Genomic DNA, 18811 nt, shown 5'->3' with positions numbered 1-18811 from the left:
CACTGATGTGATTTACTAATTCACCACCAAATGGAAGAGGTACTCAAGAGGCCTGATACAGGACAACTAAAAAAAAAAGTTTTAATTTCACATAGATCAGTGAAACTGATAGAAGATTGACTTAATCATGACAGCAAGAGGATGTCAGTTCTGCTGGTAAGCTCTCTGAAGTTGTATGTCTGTGAGGACAAAAAGCCTCAAAAGCCTGCTCCTTCCTGCTTGCATTTCCTGGTGCACACGCTCCCTCCTGCTCACATAATAAACTCTTGTGTCCAAGAGTTTAGGTAAATGAGAAGCTCTGGCAAACTCTGCTGAGCCCAGCTGGGGCAGCTGCAGTGCTGTCCCTCCCGACTGCCTCCTTTTGCCCTCCTAGTGCAGGCTCTGCTTGTCACCTGAAGCTACCACACTCTGCTGAGGAGCAAACCACCAACTGGTTTCTAGGCAGGTCTGTGGAGGAATGAGAGTGGATGGTCTTCCTGGACCGTGCCAGAATCTCCTGCTCCCAGACTCGAGCCCAGAGCTCTTCAGCTCAGGGGAACAGAGCGCTAGCATGAAATCAAGGGTGATCTGGTGAAACACACCAGGCTGCTGCACAGGTCTTGCTTCAGTCAGGGATACGTTTAGCTGGTCAGTAGTGTGATGATGCATCCCATACGCAGTCATCAGTCGTCTTAGACTGGATTTTCAGTCTTGACATCTTATAACTAAGCATGTGAGCCATCAAAGCAGACTGCCAGCTTCTAAGAAGTGACTGCAGGTCCAGGTAGGTACAATATCTCATAAAGATGCCTTCTGGAAGGATAAGGATGATGGCTTTCTCCCAAGACCTGACCTTCAGAAGAATTTGCCTGTAGCTTTTCAAGAGGTCACAAGTTGCAACTTGATGAGCACTTCCCAACCACTGACAAAGCATGACATCAACTTACTGCAAAGAGGCAGTCTGTGCTTTGTTACAACACATCACTCACATTTTCCTGTCACTCCCAAACCTGATTCCTGCAGCCCTTCACCTTTTGGAGGCTTCACTGAAATAACAGTGGGTTATTTCACCCACTTGGCTCAGCTGTGACTTTTTCACTGGACCAGAACAACAAACTGATTATGCTCCTGCTGAAGAACCCACCTGCATTTTTAGGAGCCTCTGCCCAAGAGGTTTCTGGACCACAGAAGCCCACACTATCCTGCAGAAATTCAATGGGCCCAACAGAGTCTATTGACAGCAGCAGGACAGAGATCTCAGGATACTTTTCAACACTCCTTCCCTCACAGCCCAAACCCAAAAGCCTGTTTTGCAGAGCCAGTGCTTACCCTCATATTTAGACAGCCAAGGCTTTGAGCAGAGTCAATGTTACAGACCTCCAGGACCTGATTCTCCACCATGTAATGTGTTATAGGAAAGCTACAATATATTCGAGGTTCATTAACACTGTGATGCAATACAACAGCAGCAGCTGTACTGCATGCAGATCAAGTATCTTTCTTACAAGTTAAGAGACCTGAATTTTTCAAACTAGCTTAAAAAAAAAATCACACACACACACCAAAAAATGCTTAACAAAATACTCACAGCTAAAGTGATTTTGCCTAGGATTTCTTCTGGAATAACATCATCTAATACACTATATACATATTTGTAAAACTTATCAAACGAGGTAGACATGAGCTCCATACAGATCCAACAGTCACCCTGGAAAAAGAAAAGAATCTTTATTACTGTCAAGCTTAAATGAGAAACAAAAACCCAGAGAGCATTAAGATATCCCTCTAATCCAATAAAACACAGAAACAGCAACATGCATTTGACAGGAAGGAAGAATTCCATCCTGATTAATTTCAGCTGTTTGATCAGCAGCGAGCCTGAGCTAGTCATTGAGAGCAATGGAGAAATCACCCCTATTATCCACTTCTCACTCCATCCACCAGCAGAGAAATCTAATTGACAAGATCAGACTTGACATCGCATATTAGCTCCCTGAGACTAGATGAACTGATGCCCGAAAAACTGTCTGGTTCTCAAGGAGGCTGATGGCACAGTGAGACACAGCCACACACTGCAGGACTACAGAAATGCCCTGCAGTTTATGTCAACTCTGCATAGGCCAGAGAACATTTCATACTACATTTGGAGACATAATCAAAGCAAGAGAAAATGAAAAGAAATCCTGGAGGACAGGGAGTTTTGCTGACTTGCATTTAACAGTTAATTTAAATGTGGACAACTATTAAGGCACATCTCTGCTAAATGAAAAGGGTGGTGGGGCACTGGCACAGGTTGCCCAGAGAAGATGATGGCATCTGGAGGTCAGGCTGGATGGGGCTCTGAGCACCTCGAGCTCTGCGTGTCCCTGCTCACTGCAGAAGAGTTGGACCAGATGATCTTTATGGGGTATGATTCTATGAAAAACTAAACTAACAATCAGAGGAGAGCAGCATGTCTTCTCACCAAGTTCTCTCCTAAGATCTGTGAGTCAGCCCATTCAAGATGGGGATAAGAAATGGGTCACCGCAAAGATTATGTGTGGAAGAATTTCTCATCTCTTGTTGCAGTATGCATGTGATAAATAGCTCAGCCTTGGATTGATCTTAGCTATTTCAATTTTTAAACATTTTTGCTCCCATTGAGGACCACTGAAGGCTTTGTATGAGTTGTTCCTGCAGAGCGTAATGCACTTCATGCAGTGCGCTGTTCCTAGGAATACTACACCACCAGGACTGGACTGTCCTCACCAGAAATGACAATCTCCATAGGCTGCCTCACAATCACTGTAAAAACTGCATGAGTTGCCAAAATATAACTGCGAGATGAGGTTGGTCAGCCTGGCTGCCCCATTGTGGTGAGGCACTGTCTGAAGCACTGCTGAGCAGCAGCTCCTGCAATGTAGGAAGTGACAAATAGAGGAGAAGCCTCCTGAAGTAATTATCCCCAATCCGACAAAAACAGACACACACAAAGCACATGGAAATGAAATGAGGAAAAAAAAACGAGAGCGTAGAAATGCTGGCACTCTTGCAAAGCCCCATGCTCCCATTCGGTGCACCTCAAGACAGTTCTGTTTGAAGCCATGTCCTGGTCCTCACGTCAGCCAGGAGTAATTCTCAGGTATTAATGAGAGAATTAAAAAAGCATGCCAAGCCACAGGCTTTAAGGCCAAAAAAAGGGATTTTGCATTCGCTCAGAATGACCTCCTACGAAAAACAGGCCAAGAAATGGCATCCACTATCCATGGCATCCATCTCCAGACCAAGTGCTTGCTTTAGTGGGAACACAAAAGGCCAGCAAAAGGGCCAGTGGGAATAAAAGGGGACAGTTTCAGTGGTGTAAAAACATCCTTCACCTACACACTGGTACCAGCTCACGTCTCCCACACAAGGGAAAAGGCTGCTACAAGCCTGAGCCCAAAGAACACACCTGAAACAGAGCAAAAGGCACTGATCAAAAAAGGCACTTTGCTGAATGCAGAGGCTGGGACACCACCAAGAGGCAAATGCAGCACAGAGAGAAGAGAACACAGCCGTTCCAAGTGATTGACACAAGGCAGTTGTGGAGAGAGACATGGAGAAAGGAGAGCTCAGGAGGCTAGAGAAACATTGGTTATGGATGGATTTGGCTGAGGACCTGATCTGATTTAAATTGTAGAAATGAATTTGTTCCATATGCAGAAGTGTTTCCTTTTCAGCATTGGCAACAAATGTGAAGTGCAGTCGTGGCACTTCTGTATCATCAGGAGTGGCTCAGAGAAAGTACTGTGGATGCAGTGTTAGTGATGCATGTGAAATCATGTGAAACTGAAACCATACCAGACCCTTACCAACTATCCACAGCGAAAGCAAACGACGACTCCACTGCCCACAGGATCTTTCAAGACATTGCTTCTGCAGCCCCAGCTTAAAAACTGTTAGTGTGCCACATTCCTGTGACTGTACTGAGACTACAGGGAACTGGATTCATTTGTGAATTCAACTGGCTGCCCTCAGCCTCACGTTTATGTCCTGCACTGGTATGTGAGCACCCTCAGTGGCCCAGGTTACCAGGCTGCTGTTTGCGCACGAAAAGCCAATTTATGCCGACCAACAGGCAACCTTGTCAGAGCTGTTACTGTAACAAAAGCTTCACTTTGTATGTCTGCAGGGCTGTGGTGTGCATTACTGAACACTCCAACATGTCTGTGTGTCACCACAACATTCAAAATGATTGAACAAAAACCAAGACATGGTTTTGTCCATCCCCTGGAATATATGCCATACAGAAACCCTGGGTGTGGACATTTATCGACCTGGCAATATAAAAGTTTACCTGATCAACATGAATTCACATCAGCAAGATTAGTGAAGAAAGATGAGAGAGCTTTTCAACTATGTAGCTTCTTAAAGGCTGGTGCTAAGAGTTAAAATCCTGCAGGTTCTCCTCTCTTCCTGTAACTTGAAAGAACCCACCTACAGGCAGAGCTGAAAAACCTCACTGAGAACAAAGGTTAAGACTGGCAGGTACAACTGCATTTGGTTACCCAGCTCCTTTCTTAGCAAAGACAGAGAAGTGCTGATGTGCATGGCAAGCTTCTGCTTCATCTTGAGTTGTGAGAACAAAATTATCTTAATGAAAGTTTCTCTTCAATTTATACTCCCAGGTCAGGTTGATTTCTGATCATAAAACAGCAAACGAAGAAATTCAGCTTCTCTCTTCCACCTATAGCTATTCTTCCAAAAAATATATTTTATTCCTTTTCAAGTACTAAATTACCAGATGCTAGTGCACTTCTTGTAGGCACGTTGAAAAACGTCCTTCACTACCAATGGTCCTGGACATACACTAAAACTGTGTTTTTACCAGCAGCTGGGCTGCTTCCATTTCTGAATTGTGTGTTCTTAGTTGCCAGCCCACAGCCAAATACATTACAGAGATGCCACTGAGCTGGAAAGCAGTTTGGCAGGAAAAGGACTTGGAGGTCCTGGCAGACAAGATGAACACAAACCAGGCACAGATAAGCTTGATGGCATCCTGGACTGCCTTAGGCAAAGTACTGCCAGGAGCTTGATCCCTCCCCTTGGCTCAGCACTGGTAAGGCCACACCTGGAGTGCTCAGTCCAGATGTGGGCTCCCAACCTCAAGAGACATGAAGCCACAGGAGGGTCCAACCAAGGGCCAAAAAGATGACGAAGGGTGAGTTCAGCCTGGGGAAGAGAAAGCTCAAGGGGATCTCGTCAGTGTCTACAAATACCTGAAAGAACAGTGCAGAAAGGAGCCAGGCTCTTCCCCTGGACACGAGGCATTGGGCACAAACCACAGCACAGGAGGCTCCCTAAGAACACAATCCACAAACACGTTTGTCTGTGCAAAGTGTCACAGGTTGCACAGAGAGGTTGTGGAATCTCCAGTACCAAAAGCTGCCCAGACATGGCCCTGGGCCACCTGCACCAGGTGGCTCTTCTTGAGCAGGGAGCTTGGACATAATGGCCTCAAGAGGTTCCCCCCAGCCTCAACCAGTCTACGATCCTGCACTACCAACACTGCAGTTTTACCACTGTAGTGCACCTTTATGCAAGTCGCAGCTATATGAACGAGAGTGAATGCAGATTCCCACATTTCCTTACAAGACACATAAGGCACTTTTCCTAAGCACTGAGGATTGCTCATTTGACCAGACATCTCAAGCCATTCCGAAACAGCTGAAGACTTCCACGGTCAGGTAGCACGTCGAGGACCTCCGCAGAAGTGCTACAGAGCAGCTATGTCACATATGGAGTCTCAGTCCAGTGAAAGACTCATCTTCAAGGTACCAAACACACATGAATATGTTGAAATAACAAGCACTGCAGATTTAAGAGCCAGCCTGGATGTTGTGTATTCTGTTGGCATTGGGAGACACTTTTGAAAGTCTTTGTAATGACTAGCACTGTTCTGAATATTATACTTATATTAACAGAGATCTTCGGGACAGAGGGCAACACTGTCTCTGACTGAGAATGCAGGATACTGGAAATATTTATTTTTTTATTACTTCATTTTCTAGAGGTTCTGTCCTGTCACAGGAAAGTTAAACTGACTGTCACCCTCTTTGTCTGAATGCTTTTGTGTAGTATAAAATTTCATTAAACGTAATTGCTTTCATTCTTCCTCAAATCTTAACTTGTCACCAATAAAAAAGAGTTGAGAGTTTCTAGAGCAGTCTGCAAAGGTCTTTTAACTGTTGAAAATTCCTAGAGATCCCATAGATTTAAACAGAGTATTTATTGGACAAAAGTCATAGAGCATGGCTTTAAACGCTACTTTCAAGAGTTGGGAAAAAGCAGCTACTGAGATGTGGTGGGTGTTCTGTCCCTGGAGACTTTCAAGCAAGGCTGGATAAGGCCCAGGGCAACCTGATCTAGCTGTGCATGTCTCTGTGCACTGCGGGGGAGCTGGACTGGATGGCCTTTAGACATCCCTTTCAACCCTAAGGATTCTATGACTCTACTTCAAGAAAATAGTGTGTATTATGAAAGCCCTTCCCAGGGCACTGCAGGTGACAGGCACTCCATCCCATTCTCCTCTGGGTGTCTCAAGATGAGCAGACATCAACAGCAAAGAGAACAAAGACCCTGTATCAAATGATCAAAGATACATCCACAACTCAAATCAACATCACATGCTGTCACAGCCATACTATTAACTCTTCCCTTACACCAGCTGAAGGTCCCATGGCCTGCTTTGCCTGGGCTTCCTGGGCTTATTTTACAGCTTGGAATTAATTTTGCATTACCATTTACCGAGTCTGTTGATTTAAATTTGGCTTGGCTACCTTGGCTACAGTGTGTAGAAGTTGCTGCTGATATCCCAAGTCAGACAAGGCTTTTTTCCTCTTCCTCTCTTGATAAGAAAAGTAACAGGAATGGTGACCTTAAGAGTAGTTAGTGTGGTTGGGACACAGGAACAATCTCAAAGTAGGTCAGCTGCAAATCTTGCAGCATACACACAAGAAAGAACAACTGCTTTTCTCACAGATATCTTTGTCCTCCAAACAGCAACTCTGAGGGAGCAAGAGACATCTCAGGGTCACCTAGAGCAGATGCATAGCTCAGCCTGATACTCTTGCATTCTCACCAGTGAAATCTTTGCAGAATTCCTAGCCATCCTCTTCTTCATCTCCCATCTGGCAAATACTGTTTTGAGAGGAAACAAACTGACCCTGGTAACCAGACCTTCTGCAACGTGCCATCTCTCAGGACTGATGTGGAAAGCTCTGTGTGCTCTGTAAATCAGAAGTCAATGGTCTCGCTGGGGCAGTATAGGGAAGGCAGCTGCCTTCATCAGGCTCTCAATCTCCTACAGCACAGGAATAACAGCACAACCATCTCTCCCATGTTTCTCTTCCTGATTCTCCTCATTCCTCAGGCTTTACTAGAAGCAACCTTCTCTCTTAAGAAGTCAAGCTGTGGACATGAAAGCCATCTCAACTGACTCACATGAACAAGTCAGTGGTGAGGGATGCTTCCTGTTCTTGCCAAAAAGGTGAAACTTTCCACCCGGGATTTCTGTAGAAGCAGCAGAGCAGTGTGGTCAACTGCCTCAACAGAACAAAGTAGGCTGTACCACCATGGGGATGCGAATGGTGACATCAAGGTCACAACCTCATAGCTCTGGAAAGAGATTCCAGCACAGGCACCATCTGATGTCAGCATGATAAAGTCTCCTTCTTTCATGCAAAGGTTGAAATGTTGCTTTTCCATGATTCATGTTTCACTAAGTAGGTAATTCAATTTCACCTAAGTGAGTGCCTAAAAACTCTCACGAAGTTCCACTGCATAATAATTTGCATCGATGTATATTACACTGTATTTGTAGACATACCTAACAGAAGGAAGTACCATGTGATTGAGGAACAAGGAGCAAATAAAACACAGGTAAAGGTGCTGATGGCTGAGGGACAACCAATACCACTTCCCAGAAAAGACTCAATCCCATCTCAAGCTTCCATGCAGATTATTCATCCCCCAGTCTGGTTATCATGGTATAGCTGTAGCTTATGGCATTGAGCAATTTTTCAAGAAGCTTTCAAACTGTCAGAATTGCCAGAGACAAAGCAGCATTTTAAACCTTTCCCTATCAAAAAATGCTTGCTGAACAAGTGAGAATACAAGTAGGGAAAATATTCACCTGCAGTATTTTATGCCTTTCCAAACCAAACGTTTTATACTCATAGAGGCTGTCACAGCAACTTGTCTGTTTACAGTTAAATGACTGTCTTCAAAGTAAGTTCCATCCAATTTGATTTACTATTCCTACTCCCCAAACCAGGGGAGAGCTCTGCTTCTCAGCACAAACTGCTCAGTCCTTCAGAGAGGTACCTGCCATTCAGAACAGCCCAGCTGTCCTATTGCTCCTCCTGAAGCTGCTACAACCTTCTTGCCAACTATTTGATTGTGAGAGCTGCCTGCTCCATATTCTAGCTCCTCTAAAGAGACTCAGAGTGAAGTTTTTCACCTTTTAGAAGCAGGAGGAAGAAAATTTCCCACCTGTAGCTCCATCTTTTCCCAGAGAATCTGAATCCTGGCTCAGAGCAGAAGGTCCCAAGATCTGCCTTCCAGAATGTTTTTCCTTATTTTTCACCTTAAAATGCTGAAAAACAAGGTTTGTTGACACATGTATTGCTGTAGGACTTCCTGAGAGATGTTTAGTTCCATGTGGTCCCACGATCCAGTGCAACAGGGAGCTGCATGATTCCATTACTTTGGGAATGGATCAGAGTTGGAGGGATCAAACATACTGCTGAAAATCTTTTTTTTTCACTTAAATAAGTTTTTTCTCTTCTCTGCTGTCACAGTTTCCCTTCCTTTAAAAAACGTAATTTGTATTTGAACATTTAATTAATATGACAAGACAGAAAACTCATCCAAGTATATCAGGAAGAAACTAAGGTGAGGGGAAAAATCCCACATCACTGATGCTGAGGGCGAAGGCAGAGGGGATGCAAGGGGGCCAACACGATATATCCCAATATATACCTTACTGCAGCCTTGCCCAAAGAACAGTGCCTAGCTGCAAGAGAATTTTTGACAATACAGAGGGTGCTGCAAAGGCTGGACTGGCGGCTGGGCACTGACCAGGGCAGGTTTTTGCATTATTGTACGCTTACACTCTGGAATGTACCTAAAGTTGCAAAGAGGTGACAGGCTCAAGCAGCTCTGCACACGTACCTCATCAGCATCTGGCAAGATATGGCCTTGCCCAGAGACTTTCCTTCAAACTATGAGACAGCCTTATCATTTGTATTTCAGCGAAGCTGCCAACTTGCAGCCAAGGCCGAGCCTCCACACTCGGTAGGAGTTCAGACCGCATGAACAGGGACAACGCTTCCTGCCCCAAAATGTTCAACAGATAAGACAGTGTGAAGCATGGGAAAAGGAAGGATTAGTAGCCTTATTTTAGAGACTGAGATTCAAAGTCAGAGAAAAGACTCGATGAAATTACAGAGAAAGATTCTTGAGAAGCAGGAATTGAATATTCAGTTCCAACTGTGAGCTTTAAATTTCAAGATTCACCTTCTTCCTCTAACAGCACTCCAGTAAAGCCCTTACAGGCTCAGCATGGGCTGCAATGCCAGATAATGTGCAAAGATGGAAAACAGGGATCTACTTACTGTTGTTCTTCTTCCTCTAAGTAGGCTCAAGTAGAAGAAAACATGCAAAGATGGCATAAGATTGCTCAGGCTGCATGCAGAACACCCAACTGTTTTCACTGGTCATTCAAAGGCAATGAGAGTGCCTGGGCAAGGCTCAAGGAGACAGAACAATACCTTCTGCTGCCTTGCAGAATAATTCATGTCTTAAATTATGTATATAATACGTAGATGCTAGTAGATGCACAAAAATGCAGTGATTAACACTGTACTCCTGGCTACGAAGAACCGAACTATGTCAGGATTAACAGTGGTCAGCTTACATAGCTTTTGATGCTCTAACTCCGGTCTTGTTTTAATTCATGGAAGTGTCATATTGGATAACTCAATCCACAGCACAGCACAGAGTATTTATGTGCACTAAAGGTCCAAGCAAAATTACTGCCCCCCAGGCAAGCTATTGCAGGTACTGCTCCTTTCAAGAACAGCAATGCAATTGTGGCACCAAAAGGATAGCATAGAACTGGAAAAGATGCAGATAACAGCAAGAGAGATTATTAAAGATCAGAATGGATTCTGTGTATGACACAAGCTGGCACTTATCAGGCTGAAGAAGAAGATACGGTAGCAAGGAATATGGCAACACTCCAAAAGATCCTCACGGGCATGGACAGAATGGATAAGGAGCAACAGTCTCATCAAATAGAGACACCAAGGGAACCACTGGGAGCAGCACTCAGGATAGTGGGATGAAAACTGGAAATGAACTGTGGTGATAGGCCTCCAAATGAAGGGTGCACAACCAGAGGAAGTCCCTCTCCGGGAGCACTACAAATGCAAAAAATGTACAGGTATTCAAAGGAAAAACAAACCTTTTAATGGACAAGAGATCCAGGAAAAATCACTAAGCAAAAGACAGAGCTCAGAAGACACTAATCTACACATGACTGAAGGCTATGCCAAAGTCACACACATGCTTCTGTAAGCAGATCCTGTGGGCCACTGCCAGAGACAGGAGCATCTGCTGCTCTGACCCAGCAAGGTGATTCCTCGTGCATCTGCACATACAAACTTCAGGGAAGAAGCACATCAATCGTGGGTCTGACACAGCCCTGGTACACACACGTGCACACATACATCTATACATACATCAGGTAAAAGTCTCCTTCCAGCAGCCACAGGGACACTGAGTTTGCACGTCCTCCACGTGGCTCTTTCTGATAACAGCTGACATTGATCACGCTTGTGTCCAAGCATGGTGCTGCAGAGCTGCACCCAGCCCAGCAGCACTCACCTTGCACAGGGAACCACAAGTTCATTGAAAGAGAGACTGAAATATGCAGACAGACACAATAACAAGTGGGAGAGCATCTAGGTGTTTAGCAGCACTCAGACATCTGGGTATCTTGGTTAAATAACCTTGATTAAAGGTGGCAGTCAAGAAATCCTAACAAATTAATTTTCTCATCCTTATTGCAAACTGGCAACTGCAAAGACAATAAAGGCAGAAAAACAAAGTGTGCTATGAATGAAGCAAGTTTGGAGTCCCCACCTCTCTGAAGAGTGCACCATAAAACTGAACAATATATGGGCAGTCACTGCTTCGCATTACTACATCAAGGTCCATCAGAAGCTGCTTCTGTTCTTTTTCATCCACTGTCGACCGAATTCTCTGAAAGAGGAAGAGCGGCAGAGACTTTATCACTTATATGCCATTACTGAATCTTCAAAACCACCACTGGAGAAACATGTCAGGGACCCCAAACCCAAGGCTGAGCACGCAGTCCCCAAAGCATGCTCTGGAAAACTGAACTGCAATAACTGAGCGACATTGTCAAACAAGAATTTTAACTGATAACCCCAAAAGTAGTTAAATTCAGACTGTAATATACTCAATTAAGTTTTACTATCATTAAGCATCATCATTTTCAGATGAAACAGCAGAATGAAATCGAAAAGCAGAAATTTCACTGAAACCTACAGTGAAACAATACATTCAGGCTTTTATTTCAAAACAAATACCCACAGAGTTCTTAGCAATATTGGATGGGGCTCAAAGACCAATTTGAAATTTAACTAAGGAACACTGTGTTTCAAATCAATAAGAAAAGCAAAGAAGACAAAACGATTTTCTCCACCACAGCTGACTCTGAAAATGGCCCATCAGGTAATCGAGGAAACACATTTCTCTGGAAACCCTAATGGTGAGCAACAGTCTTTCTCATAAAACTAATAATAGTTGGCTGAGGAAACATCCTTGGCCAAGGTAACATTAAGATATAATGTACAAAATATAGACATACTATATGTTTGAAACATATATATATATATACACACATACTATTCTTCATACTGTACATAAGGAAATCTATGATTTGAGTGGGAAAGAACAATGCAAGTTTGAAAACAGAAGATAGCACACTTCCAAACATGAAGCTCATTAAATACAGGATGGAGTGGACCATCCAAAGATTTCCATGTAACTTTTGCAAACACATTTAGCAATTTGCACTAATTAATGCATTCCCTGAAATGTGAGGAAAATCATGACCCTGAAGAAGCCACATTGAGAAATAATTTAAAAAAAAAAAAAGAACAAGTAATTGTCAAGAAGCCCAAAGCGACAGAAGTAGCCTAGGCACTCCTTGAGGACAATAACCACTTGGCACCTAGGAAAGAAAAAATATGCAAGGTTCTGGGACAAACCTGTGTGATGCCAGCACCAAGTCCTACCAGCACTGCTGGGCAGAGCTCCCTGCCCTGCAAACAAATGCTGGTGGCAGTAAGACCACACATGTGACAAGCACAGGGCTAAGAATGTGAAGGTACAATCAAGGTTGGCTGTTCATAACACATCGTTTAAGAAACAGTGCATGATTTTGTACCTTTACTTTTTTGTGTTGAGTCACAAAAAGTGAGGACCATGTTGACACTACAGTTTTCCTTACCTTTGGTGCATCCTGATATTGTTATTTCACCATTCATTCTTTATGTTCTAGTTTGGCCTACTAGACCTAACAACCAGTCATTGTTGTGCTCATGCTGTCCTTTTCCCTCCTGGTGGGTTCTAGAGTACTAGGGAAAAATTGTCCAGCACATCCACACACCTTGCAAAGCCACCGAGTGGGTGATACTTTGTAGTTGCAAACAGAGCAAGAAGGTGGCTGAGGGGACTAGCGATGAACTAAACCACTTCACCTCTAGGTCACTGGTTCAAATCTGTTTTGCAGAAGTTCAGTGCCATCACTGAAGAAAGCCACATAAAGTCACATAAGGCTCTACAACCCCGTGCTGGGACACCAAAGGCTAAGCAGAATGAATGTGTCTTTCTAGATGGCATCAGCACTGCATGAAATGATAATGACATTGCTCTGACCCTTGACTGAAGATGACAGATGGCAAAGCCACTGTGGTGGGATGTCTGAGGAACAGTGTAGATGCTTCTCTGCACTTCTCTGAAAAGTTCACAAAAAAGGTGAGGAGCAAATACAAGAAGAATCTTTTGTCTATACTGTATACTGTGACTCATAGCTCTCTTCCCTGCCAACTCTGTATCTCCCAGCCCCCCACAAGCCTTTCTCATGGTGATCCACGAATCTTCTTAGCTTCCCTCTGCATCACTCTCACATTTGCACAGTCCAGCCTTCCTTGCAGCATGCTTCTCAAATTCTACAACTTCACCTGAAAGCATCTCATCCCACCTCTGATATTTCCTTTTCTGCTCTTACTTCTTCATCTCTGGAAAGCATACGAGGTATGTTGTATAGTGGAGGTGATTTTAATGGCACCTTGGAACAAAACCAAATCCTAACACTGCTCTTTTTGCCAACCACAATCTCCCCTGGGAGAAAGAGTAAGAGCAAGTAAAGGACCCAGAGGATGGACTGTCAGTCAGTTATACTGCAGAGCATCCATGCAGATGCAGCACCCAAAGGACAACTTGAGAAGCCAGCATGAACTCCTGAGCAAACATCGCTTCAGGGTCCAAAGACTGCTGGGGACTTGGGGTTTGAAAATTCAAGATGAGAGCAAAACAATCAGAGACAATGTGCAGCACAGCACGGAGCAGGGGCAGCCCAGGCTGGAGAAGACAGCTTTGTTTAGCTGGAGAGTCTGTTGCATGCCAGCAATCTCAATTCACCAGCTAAGGAACAGGCATTCAGCAGCAAAAGAAGGAAGAAAAAGCGAAAGGTAATCAAAGTCAACAGCAGCCATTATTCAAATAGCACATGAGCTGTAATGAAGACTCGCTATCTAACTCTATGGCAAGACACTGCAGCTGTTCCCACAGACAGACTTTCCAAGGATGTGGGAAATGGCAGGAAAGGAAGACACAGAGCAAGGCAACAGTCTGGTGACACCATTTAATGGGACGGACAGGTCTCACTTGTCTTCAGGTCCTACACGTCTTAGCCTGGTTACTCTACTGCATGCAGGCGCTGCTATGGCCAAACAAAGCTACATTAAGAAGGGTTTTATTCTACCAGGTAGAGGAAGTCTCATTTTTAACAGTTCCTTGTTGGCCTCAAACTGCAATAAAGCCTTCAGAAGTACATTCTTCAGCCCATTTAGTACAAACCCAGGTTAGGATGCAGCCTTCTAACATCAGAAACAAGGGCTCTGAAAGTTGTGCTCTGGACAGCATCAGCAGCAAAATGCTAAGCTATGCTCTGTGGATTGGATCACTTGAACCTAAAACCAGGCAAATTCCACAAAGCAGACCCGAAACAGAAGAGACATCACCAAGCCTCAGTACACACAAGAAAAGATTCAGGTGCAGTGGGTAGCAATCAGTTGAGAAAGAGGAAAGAGAATAATGAAAAAGGGGAAAGGTAAAGAGGAAAAGAAGAAAAGGAAGAGAAAAGCCAATGGCATGAAACTGAAAACCTGCTTCTTGAGCTAGGAGGAAAAACAGCACTGTTCTGCACACAGGGCTCAGCAGAAAGCCCAGCAGCGGTGCCTGACAGCGCCCCAGTGGGCTGTGTTATCTGCAGGGTGACAGGAACAGAGGGCTGGAAGGGGGTTTTGCACACTTGCTGCTGAGGACAAGAACATTCACCTATCCATCCATAACACTTTTAGCCCTGAAAAAAGCACGTCAGGTCTTCCACTGATCACAACTAGCCTCTGTCTCCTCTAATAAGATTCAGTCTCTCACCATTTCCTTTTAATTCATCACTCACTACTTCCTCTGTATCTTATCAGCAGGGTTTGGAACAGCCTTCCCTTACTCTCAGCCAACTACCCAAACAGATGAGTGAAACACAAAATCCTCCTCAATAAATTCTAAGATAAGTAGTCATCTTCAGGGACTGTATCTAATTGTGCCAAGAATGGAAATGTATACCACAAAGCCAGCTCGCAAAAATCCTAATGCTCCTCTTCCAAAATCATATGGGAAACAGGAAGGTCAGAGAAACATGCCCCTTGGTTGAACTTAATCCACTTGTGTGTCATCTTAGAGGGCTATCAGACATCCAGGAAATGATGGATAAATTACAGAGGTATAAATAAATGTTTAACTTCTGCTCTCAAGGACATCTGATACTCAACAACCTTTTTCAACTATGGGACTGCCTTCAGTGAAAATCCGTGAAAGCCAAGACTTAAACACCTGTTTTAAAGCAATGGGTAAGAGAGCAAGCACTGACTACAGTGCAAAATGGTGTGAAAGAGGCACTGTGTTCTGAAGCAGGAACGGCTCCACAGCTTACTGATTTCTCCTGGAAGAACAAGGATCTTTTACAGGCATTTTATAGGCTTGACACCCTATGCATTTCCAAACAGTGCCTCAGCCAGCTTCTCCGATTACCCAGCTGATCTTAGAATTGCTCCTGAATTTCTTAAGACAAGTGCAGAAGAAGTGGAAGGCCGCCTGTAGACTGCTCAAAACTATTGCTAGACTACACAGAAGGCAGAAAACCAACATAATCTGAACATGTTGGCTAGAAGTGGAAACTAAACTAGATAATATTGCAGAGAAAGACTGAATCAGTTAGATTGATTTATGCTGCAGAAAGATACTGCAAGATACAGAAAATTCTGGTACATAGCTGAAAATCACTGCCTCTTCTGGAGAGCAGGAAAACTTGGAGGACTGCAGACAAAAATGCCCCCTCTGCAGTTTGCTCACTCCCTAGATATATTTCTGATGGAAAAACCACAAGAGGAGCAAAACTTGTCCATGGGGCCCTGAGAAGAAGCCTGAACACCAACTGAAGCACAAACCATTTGACCAGGCTCTTGACAGCACATTTGTCAGCCAGTTTAAAACAAGAGAACCAGAAGAGGAATAAACTGTTAGAAGCTTCTAGCACTGAAACCAAAACGTCCAGCTGCAACTGGAGAGCCGTGGTTCAGGAGGCTGGAGGGGAGTGCAGGGGCCTGAGCTGTGCCTTCCCATTGCTGCTGTGCTTGGGCTCCAGGCTGGCACAAGCACCGCTTCACAGGTTGAAGGTTGGCTATGTCAAATATTTGATTATTTATCTTGGGAACATTTCAAGCAAGAAACCCTCCTAGCCTTCAGAATTCTGGTTAATAAAACCCACGCTACGTATTATCTGTGTTATTTAAGGCGTAAGCGGAGCATCATGCTCTAACAGTGAGAATAGTTCCTAGCATTCATTCAGACTGGGGGGACGTTTCATTTATATATTTTCATATCAATCTGGGAAAATAAGGGTATTTTAACATCTCGTTTTGATCACCTATCTTAAAGGGAAATCTCAGGACAGAAATAACCCTCAGCTGCTTGGTGAGCCTACCAAGGAAACCACTTCACCCTAATAAAATGGGACTTTGATCTGTCAAAGACAGTCTGGCTCTTTGGCTGTGTGGTATCCTCATGAAACAAGATGCACAGCCCCCCAGAGCAGCTATGACAACAACATATGGTGATACTGGAGGGCAGGTACCAAAGGGGCTGGGGCAGCATGTGTTGTGAAGCCTCAGCAATAAGATGAGGAATGACAGAGTGCAGCAGATCCCAGGAAGGGACCAGAGCTCCCTGCAGAGAGATTGTTCACAAGTGACTTACAGACTGACACAGAGTGAACAAGAACAGAAGAATAAACAAGAAACCAGAAACAAAGTGAAAGGACAATGGGTGAAATTTGGAAGCTGGACAAGACAGTATCACAGAGAACTGATGCTGGTGCCACAGGCAAATGTGGGCCAGGGCAGTTACTGCCTTCAAGGAAAAGAAGGACTCCAGAAGAGAAGCCTGCTCAGGAGGTATAGAGTTAATGTACAAACTGGCTTTGCAGTGGTGAATTTGCACAGAGTTGGCAATGGACAAAAATGGGCTGTTTTCTTTCCCATAAGGGAGAGCCTTGACCCCATATGCAAATAAACTCTCAGGAAAATTAATGGGGATTTTTTGAGTGAGAAGAAGATCGCAGTGCCCACTGACTGAGTGAACAGGCACTTGGAACCTGTAGGAAGATCTGTGAGATAAATGAGATTTAAGGAACAAGAGGATTCTTCTTTCAATCTCGCAAAAATAGAATATTTTTCATAGAGAAAAATGAAAAAACGTTCCATACAAATCCTCTGAGTCCAATTCCTCTTTCTTTTACCACCTCTCCTTCCTGATGTGCTTGGGAAGAGGCTTTCAATGGGATGACCAGGGGAATGACCTGTGTAGCAAAAGCTACACAGCAAATCCTGCAACTGCCTGCCTGTAAGCAAGAGCACAGCTCCCATCCTTCTGCAGCCACGTCCTGCTGCTCCGACCTGCCCTGCAGAGACATGTCACGTCTTCCTGTTATTTAACTACTTATTTCTAAGGGCACAGCAGGACAAAAACTGAAAGAGAGGGAGGAGTAGAACTGGGCACAATAATTTATCATCGAAGCCTCTCCCTCCAACAGCCCAAAGCTTCACACCAGTGACATAAAGGGGTGTACTTTCCTCCTCCACTGCTGATGCTGAAGTACCAGATGAAAGCTTTCAGTCTTGCCCAAGGGCCTGACAGTCACAGGATGCTCTCATTAGAGGTCCCAGGATTACATCTGCCAAGATCCAGACATGGGCTGATCAGGCCAAACTGCCTACAAGGAGAAAATGAAGAGAAACTGTGCTTTCACCTGCACGTCTCAAGTTGTTTTGGTGTTATTTCAGCATGCACAGGAGTGGAGACTACTGTGGTAAGAAGTGGAGACAGGAGAGACAGACCCTGAGCTTTGCCTGGGAACCTCAGGAGCAGAGCAGAACGCATGCTGCAGGGAAAACACAGGGCACCATGCAGAGAGAAAGCAGAAGGTGAATGTAAACAATGCCTGAAGGAACCAAAGATTGCAAAGTGTCATGAAAGTGGCATGACAGGGTAGGAAAAGCCAGAAGAAGGAAGTGGAAACAATCTGAGGTTTGACATAGCAGCTGCATTTCCTCAAGTCTGAGAGGTGTGCAGGATGAGTGCTCAAAGCTGCCAGGCTGCTGGGTGCAGCAGGAGCTGGAAACTCCAACATGGGAAAAGAGCAACTCTTCATCTGTTCATTACTATGTAACTGCAGCACGCCTGTGGAACTAGCAGGATTTGAACCTGTCCGCAGAAGCCGCATGCCGATGCAGCCTGGAGATGGTAACTGCAAATAGGACTTAATCCTGCCAGAAGAAAGTGGGGTGGAAGACAGCTGATCGCTCCAGAATCCTGTCATGGGTAGTGGTGGAAGGGGATGAAGGAGATATTCTGCATCCAACTAGCAGCTTCTGAAGCTCTGTGTTTCACTCATCACTACAGAACAGACAACAACTTCTGGCTTGCAGCCTCCAAAACCTATTTCCTCCTGCTGAACGCCCTTCCAAAGGATCTGCCTGTTGCCCTGGTGTTGCTGTAATCAGCTCTTAGGGAAGCACTGGACAGGAACAGCAGCACCACCAAATAATCAGATACACTGGTTTTGAAATTCAATGTCCTCAAGGCCAGGCACAATGCACAGTGCCACAAGACTGAACTGCAAGCAGATGTGACTTAGATCATAGCTAGAACCTCAGATCACTAGACTGACAGGGTTTCCTCTCAACCATTCATTTTCTATGCTTTTTCTCTTAGGATAGTTTCAATTTGAAGGAGAATATATCAAGTTAAATTCCTGCCTGTATAGCAAGGAGAAACTACAGTGAGCAACTTGTTTACCGGGAGGCAGGTGAGGAGCTGGGGCTTCAGAAGGCAACAGCTTTATAAGCCAGAAGGACACCACAGGCTTGGGAGAAACAGA

The 18811-nt window shown here is 44.5% G+C and overlaps 1 protein-coding gene across 7 annotated transcripts in view; it reads right to left on the bottom strand.

Annotated features, from left to right (window-relative positions):
- The window catches only part of MAP2K4 (mitogen-activated protein kinase kinase 4), an 84503-nt gene that overhangs the window by 17158 nt on the left and 48534 nt on the right, over positions 1 to 18811 (bottom strand). For all 7 annotated transcript variants that reach the window (XM_052688181.1, XM_052688183.1, XM_052688186.1 and 4 more), the window contains 2 exons: positions 11146 to 11265; positions 1568 to 1687 (listed from right to left, as the gene is read on the bottom strand). In XM_052688181.1, coding sequence (XP_052544141.1) covers positions 1568 to 1687; positions 11146 to 11265 — 240 coding nt within the window. The remainder of the gene's footprint in view (positions 1 to 1567; positions 1688 to 11145; positions 11266 to 18811) is intronic.

Source organism: Tympanuchus pallidicinctus, unplaced genomic scaffold (genome assembly GCF_026119805.1).
Source record: "Tympanuchus pallidicinctus isolate F22 unplaced genomic scaffold, pur_lepc_1.0 scaffold23, whole genome shotgun sequence".
Taxonomy (NCBI): Eukaryota; Metazoa; Chordata; class Aves; order Galliformes; family Phasianidae; genus Tympanuchus; species Tympanuchus pallidicinctus.
The sequence above is the reverse complement of the archived record's forward strand: the minus strand, read 5'-3'. Positions and strand labels throughout refer to the sequence as shown.